Raw genomic sequence first — 7,413 nt, forward strand, 5'->3', positions numbered from 1 at the left:
TATTTACAGATGTCATGAGTTATGATGGAGATTTGCTTTAAAATAATCCAGTGACAGTGGCAGAGCGGAGTGACAATAGATGAAATGAGATTGGTCCCGAGCTGCTCGTTGTTGAAGCTGGGTGACGAGCACATGAGGCTTCATTATACTAATCTCTCTACTTGTGGAGATGTTTGAAATTTTCCATTATAAAAAAAATAAAAGGAAAAAAGGTCTTGATTGTTCTAATAAAGTTTACTGCTTTGTTTTCTGTTTCACTGATTTGAGTTTTGGTCTTTAAAAAATTCCTTCTCTCTTTGGCTTTATTTTACTGTCCTTATTCTAGGTTCTTTTAGGACTTTTTCATATATTTTAATACTCTACAATCCACTTTGGCCACACAGCACAGTAGTCATATGTAGTACCTTCTTTCGTTCATTTCTAAACAGCCTGTGATTCCCATTTAGAACGGATTATATTTTAGTGACAGAGGGATAAGCAAGTTAACAAGAGATTTAGGACAACAAATATCTATAGTAAAGCTGGAGAATTGAGAGGAAGCAATTTTAACATTTTTTGACTGTTTCCTTTGACGTTTTTGCCTTTTCTGCTGCCAGATCTTCTCAGCTACTCAGAATCCAACATTCTAGTTCCGAGGCGGGATTCTTTATTCTACTTCAGGTCGCCAGAGCCTTCAGCTTAAAGAGTACCAAGATGAAACTAAAGGAAGGATCGTTTCTGTGGTACCTCTATCTGGACAAAGCATACTGTTTACTGTCTGTGAGGAACGTGAAGGTCTTGCTGGAATATTTTCACCTTCTCGACGTGCACGGCAAGAACACCTTGAATGGTCAGTGAGTCAGACATGTTTCCTCTGGGTCGTCACCTGGTTTGTAGCTGATGTGCAGGAAAACTCGCAGAACCAGAAACTATTTAGCTAATGAGTATTTTATTGTATCAGCTAGCTGAAGCACAGAGAACCTGCCAGCTGAGAGTGGAGACTAGTGGTAGCTCTGTGGGGAGGAAAAAACTGCAGGCTCCGGGGTTAAATTCTGGCTCTCCCCATAATTCCTCGGTGATTTGGAGAACATGTCATCATCCTCTTTAAGTCCCATTTTTCCTATCTAGAGGTGAGGCTTCTACTAAGGGAGTCCATCTCATAGATGGAAAAAAGGTAATTCAATGAGATAACTTTGGCAAATGCTTAGCACAGTGCCTGGCGCATTGTAAAGACTTACGGTTTGTTAGTATTATAATTATTATTCTTGGGAGGTAAGCCCCACTCAGGCCTTAACCCTCAAGACCCCTCGGCAAGAATTTACTTCTTATTCGTCAAATGGGAGGTTTGAATCGGATGAACTGCAAGATCCTTTCTAATTCTTGGTACCTGTGAATGACCAGAAAACGTTGAAGATCTCAGCCTTGCCTCTTGAGTCCACAAACTAATAGAAGACCAATTAGGTTCTTTGCAAGAGTGGGTAGAAATGAGGTATCTGTCTTAGTCTGTCTATGTTGCTATAAAGGAGTGCCTGAGGCTGGGTAACTTACAAGGAAAAGAGGTTATTTGGCCCCCAGTTCTGCAGGCTGTACAAGAAGCATGGCGCTGGCATCTGTTTCTGCTGAGGCCCTAGAAGCTTCTACTTATGGTGGAAGGTGAAGGGGAGCCGCGTCACAAGGGGAGAGGGGACGGAAAAGAGAGGTGGGGAGGGAGGTGCCAGGCTCTTTTAAACAACCAGTTCTCGTGGGAACTCATGGAGAACTCACTGCTTACCTCGAGGGATCTGCTCCTGTGACCCAAATACCTCCCACATTGGGGATCTAATTTCAATACGATATTTGGAGGGGACAAATACCCAAACTATATCAGTATTCCATCCATTCATTCATTCTGACTTCAGAGAGAGAAATATTTGTAAATAAGGGGTTCCTTCCATAAAGATTTTTTCAAGAGCCCATTCAATCTTAAAAAAACAAAAAGAGGACACTTTCTTTTTCTCTTTACATATAGATTTACATACAGTACACTACCAAATATTCCCAATAGCCCTGCCCTAGATAAGGCAGCTTCAGGCACCCTAGCTATAAATATTAATATAAAGCTGAGATTGAAACTCAGGGGCTTTCTGACTCCAAAGCCCACACACTCGTCTCACTGGAATGTTTGCCGCACGGAGTCTGATCTCCCCAGTGACTAAATCACTCCTTTATGATGCAACACCCGAGAGGTAAAGTCATGCTCATGTCTTCTGTCACCCAGGGACTGGATAGTGACTTGGAAATTTGAAGGCACAGCCTTAATGTTTGCCTTCCTGGGGGAGAAGTCACTTAAGGCCTTAGAGACTTGAGTGGGCCAGAGTCAGCTGGTTTCAAAACAGTTTATTAAGTAGCTAGTAAGGCCCACATGAAAACAGACATCGCTGTGTATGTATAAGGTGTGTTGTTCCCAGGTGCTCATACTCAGTGAGGCACGGAGAAGGAATATCAAGAGGCTGTCCGAAGGCCCCAAATCATGACATTGTGACCAGGGGTTCACTGTGCTTTTAGCTGGTTTCAGCTGCACGTCCAAATTATGTAGATATGTTTTACATATTCAGTGGAGCCATTTTTTTTTTTTTTTTTTTTGAGACAGAGTCTCACTTTGTTGCCCTGGCTAGAGTGAGTGCTGTGGCGTCAGCCTAGCTCACAGCAACCTCAGACTCCTGGGCTCAAGCAATCCTACTACCTCAGCCTCTCAAGTAGTTGGGACTACAGGCATGCGCCACCATGCCCGGCTAATCTTTTCTATATATTTTTAGCTGTCCAATTAATTTCTTTCTATTCTCTTGCTCCGGCTGGTCTCGAACTCCTGAGCTCAAACAATCCGCCTGCCTCAGCCTCCCAAAGTGCTAGGATTACAGGCGTGAGCCACCGCGCCCAGCCAGTGGAGGCATTTCTTATGCAGGAGACAGTTTCTGTAATCAACGGGCAAGGGGCAATCACATGTAGACAAAGTTACATGGAAATTCCTTGTGACCCTCTGGGATTTGTATATACGACTGGGGACAACACATGCCACGGTGTAAATGGATCACCATGTTTGTTTCTTCCTGCTTCTACTCACTGGGACATATTAGTGAGTGAAATGGCAGGCAAAACACTTCCCTATTCTTTAAACAGTATTTTTCATTATTTTTTCTCTGAATGCATGATTAAATATCCATTAACTAACATGCAAAAGATACGGCTTCGCTGTGGAAAGAGCAGGGCTGTGGACAGACCCACACTTGAATCCTGGCTCCACACTGCTCCACACTTACCATGAGGCACACCTTTGTCACTCAGAGTGTGGGCCACAGACCAGCAGCCGTCACATCACCCGCAGCTTGGAGAAACGTGGACTCCCAGTCCCACGCCCGGTTTCCTGAATCAGAATCTGCGGTTTTGCAAGATCCTCTAGTGGTTGGCACGCCCGTTAGTTCCCGAAGCGCTGATGTGCACTGACTGATAGATGAGGCTTATTACAAGAGGGGTGTGATACCACTTTCACTGTGGGGTTTGCCAGCGCTCAGTGAGACCTGGCATTTAAAGTTCCTAACACATAAGGTGGTCAATAAGTTTTGTTTCCTTCCTCCTGTAGTCAAATGCATTTACTTTATATAAGCATGAGGCATACTAAGACTTTTATAGAGGAGGAATGATTTTTTATTTCTCATTTTAATTAGCTCAAGGGAAAGGCCCAGGAAAAATGTCAGCATTTCCAAGGAAGTGCCCTAGATCCCTAACAAAAATTCACTTCTCCCTTTCACACACAAGGGGCACTTTGTGTTTGCGTTGTATGTTGCCACCTTGCCTTTGATCGGTGCCGTGAGCACAGCTGTCTGCTCCATGAGGCGTGTGAGCTGGGGTCGGGACCAAGCACTATCCACTGTCTTACTTGACTCAACTCCAGGCACAGGGCTTTTCCACACAGCTCGAGGACCATTGAGGTCCGAGGAATTGTGGAAGGTATAGTCGCGAAGCCAGAAATACTAATGTTCTTCCCGGGTCAACGAGCTTCCAACATTACTACTGCTTATATGGCTCCTAGTTGTTTAGCATTTCAGAACTGTTTCAGAATAATCCCTCTCCTTGCCTCCCCATCTTCACAGATGTGCTGTTCTATCACTTCCTTCATCACGTGACTGACTTGAAAAAGAGACAGATCGAGATTGTGTTCGACATGCTGGACTGGAATGCCATGGGCGAGATCGGCTTTGAGCAGTTCTACGTGTTGGTGTGCATACTGCTGGCACACGAGGCAAGTAACAAGCAGGGTCCAGGGCAGAGGGGGCAGAGGAGGCAGAGCTTGGCTGCTGCCACCCTCTTGCTAAAGGGGGCACTGAATTAGGCATGCATCAAAATTTTTCTTCCTTTCACTAAAAACAAGGAAGAAAAAAATGGGGGACAGAGAGAGAATCCTGGTTCCCAAATGGTCCACCCGTAACCTGGAAGTTTTCCACAGCCTCTCCCTGCCGCTGCCTCTGCCTTGCCTTGGAAAGAACAGATCTCATCCTGTTGGGGCCCTTCTTGGCACGCCCTTCCTCCCTTGTGCTATTGGTGATTGTCAAAGAAGCACCTGTAATCTCAAAGTGCCTCACTCCCTCCATGGTCCTTTGCTCAGAGAATTTTCTGAGGGGGATGGAGACAAGAAATGCTCTTCCTTGGGTCCCTCCTCACCATATACACACTTCTAGCCTGTATTTCCCCATTCCCCACTCCTTGAGGAATGGAGGTCACCGAATGTAAGGAAATGCATCAGAGTCACTACAGTGCCATCTAGCAGAGTGATTACTACAGGTGGCCTAAGCTTCCTCGCGACACAGATGCTGAAGGGGGACGATGTGCTAACGAACCTCTTCATCCCTGAGCTGTGTGATCTTGCCTTTGTTTTAGGGAATGGGCTGGTGAAGATACGAGTCTTAATGAAACAAGTTTAGAAAGGAGCACTGATAACCCTGTTCCTGTCTTACATATTTCTATCAAAATAGAACCATTTGGAAAAGCAGTTTATGTATCGCCATTCTCGGCTTATTTTTGACCTGCTCGACGTGGATGGGGAGCAGAGAATTCGTCAAGCCACCTTCCAAATGTACAGATTTCTCTTCAATATTGATACACAGGAACTCAAAGAGCTCTTCCATGACTTTGACGTAAGTGCAGAACCCAAAAGTGTGGCATGGCAACCTCTTTCCAGAAATAGAGGACAATGTGCTACTACCTACGAGTGAGGAGGAGGGTGGGAAAAAACCTACTCGAATAAGTGTATTGCATGGCACTAGGATCAGAAAAAACCTGGAGAGACTTATGGGCCCTGGAAGGGAAAGGGTTGATTAAATGCTACGTTATGTAATATGGATACAAAATTACAGTTTAGCGAAGGACACATAATATGGTGGTGATTGGTGTTGGGGGAAGCGTTTATATATTTGATTAAGTAGAAAGGGAAAAAGTCTATGACAGGTATATGTGAGCAATATCCTAATAGAAAGCTATGGTGAAGACAGTGAATTCTGCCCATTTAAAGAGGAAACCCATGTTGGGGAAGCAAGTAGGAGCTAAGGTTGAAAGTGATGGACCACATCGTGAAGAAATTTAGACGCCAGCCTGAAGCGTCTGGACTTGACATAGTAGAAGAAAGTGACCCTTGTTCATTTAGGGTCTGCAACAGACTCTTATTCCTGGGTATTAGATTACACTCAGACTATAATTATATCCTAATTACTGAGCCTCTGTAAGTTAAGTTTTTAATAAGAAATTAATACAATCCTGCTGTCATCTGAGACAAAGGATCAGTTCCTTCCTAAAATATTTTTTTTCCCTCCCACAACAAAAGCGCATCAATTACAAGGAATTTAAGCTGTATACTATCGTCTCCGTGGACAAATTCCAGAAGAAGCAGAAAGCAGAGAGAGAAAGACAAAATCTCTCATCTTCTAAACTTCACATCAAGCGGCTGTGAGCAAAGAGAGTCTCTTGGAAAACAAATGGAATCTGGAATAGACATGATTAAACTGTTAACATGGCTAAAAATAAATTTAGAGCATCAAAGTGGGTATGTTTACATGACTTTTATATATGAAGGGTCCAAATGAGCTCAATCAGCAGGTTCTGAATTTTAGTAACCTATTGACCTCGCACTGAACTCACAATAATGCAATGTGAAGTAACCACTTTCTTTTCTTGACATATCCCAATTCCACTGCTGCTTTCCAGATCAATCCTACTCAATAGGTCCCTATGTATCCAAATAACTGCCAACACTTACTAGAGCTAGGTGAGGCTTTCCTGATACTCATCACTTGTGATCCAGTACTCTCAGAATCCTTTCTAGTCTCCTAATCCTTAGGCTAGGGCCACCTAGATGCCAGGGATTCCAAATCAGCCAATGGTGAAGTGCCTCCAACCATAACAGAAGTCGACTTTTAAGGATGTGGAGGCTATGCTCTTCCTAGAACCTGAATTACCAAGTTTGGTGCTTAAGCAACTATACCAAATCTACTAGGGTAAAATAATTACATGCCCTTATGTAATTTTTTATATAATGCCTTGAGTAATTTAAACTATTTTTGGGCACAGGACTTGTGAATCCTCCTTACCTGAGTGTACTGTGATGTTAATAATGACGACAAAACTACAGTACATTATGTGCTCGCTGTGAGTTAGTTCTTTAGATGCATTACCTTACCCCTGTAACTGTGACTTAGGTGTTATTATCCTCAGTTTACAGATGAGGAAATTGAGGCCTACAGTGATTAAGAACCTTACCTGAGAACATATGGCTCACAAGTGGTAGGAACAGGATTCAAATTCAAGGTCAATTAGATGTCCATGCTTACAGCCAGGATCTGAGTAACTCCAGTTTTAGCAAATTCTGTTTCAGTTTTTTTTTTTTTTTGAGACATAGTCTCGCTCTGTTGCCCTGGCTAGAGTGAGTGCCGTGGCGTTAGCCTAGCTCACAACAACCTCAAACTCCTGGGCTCAAGTGATTCTACTGCCTCAGCCTCTCGAGTAGCTGGGACTACAGGCATGCGCCACCATGCCTGGCTAATTTTTTCTATATATTTTTAGTTGTCCAGATAATTTCTATTTTTTTTAGTAGAGACGGGGTCTCGCTCTTGCTCAGGCTGGTTTCGAACTCCTGAGCTCAAACAATCCGCCCGGCCTCCCAGAGTGCTAGGATTACAGGTGTGAGCCACCATGCCCGGCCTGTTTCAGTTTTAAGCTGGTATTTTATTGGCTCAGAAATCCCTTCTGCATAATGGTAATTACCATGTCTCCTTCTACCATAAGTTTTTGAGGAAAAACTTTGGGGATTAAAGAAATATAGCTCATTTACTATCAGCCAAGGATTTCTTAAGAATACATACATAGTATGAGGGCAGTCTGGAAAGTATCCAGCCATGGACACAATGGATA

General features: G+C 43.5%; 1 protein-coding gene across 1 annotated transcript; it reads left to right on the plus strand.

The window, feature by feature from the left end:
- Window positions 1-693: 693 nt before the first annotated feature.
- On the plus strand, window positions 694-5,956 carry EFCAB9 (EF-hand calcium binding domain 9). Its single transcript, XM_012649691.1, has 4 exons — window positions 694-829; window positions 4,107-4,255; window positions 4,986-5,168; window positions 5,831-5,956. Exons 1-4 carry the CDS (start codon window positions 694-696, stop codon window positions 5,954-5,956), a joined length of 594 nt encoding a protein of 197 aa, XP_012505145.1.
- The last annotated feature ends 1,457 nt before the right edge of the window (window positions 5,957-7,413 follow it).

The sequence above is a fragment of the Propithecus coquereli genome, unplaced genomic scaffold (genome assembly GCF_000956105.1).
Source record: "Propithecus coquereli isolate 6110/MARCELLA unplaced genomic scaffold, Pcoq_1.0 Scaffold301, whole genome shotgun sequence".
In the NCBI taxonomy this organism is placed as follows: domain Eukaryota; kingdom Metazoa; phylum Chordata; class Mammalia; order Primates; family Indriidae; genus Propithecus; species Propithecus coquereli.

What these genes read in the sequence shown, in the direction of transcription:
- EFCAB9 (XM_012649691.1), top strand. Translation starts at nt 694, where the DNA reads ATGAAACTAAAGGAAGGATCGTTTCTGTGGTACCTCTATCTGGACAAA. An exon ending in GCATACTGCTGGCACACGAG is followed by an intron (nt 4,256 to 4,985) that starts GCAAGTAACAAG and finishes CTATCAAAATAG; the next exon opens with AACCATTTGGAAAAGCAGTT. An exon ending in TAAGTGCAGAACCCAAAAGT is followed by an intron (nt 5,169 to 5,830) that starts GTGGCATGGCAA and finishes CCACAACAAAAG; the next exon opens with CGCATCAATTACAAGGAATT.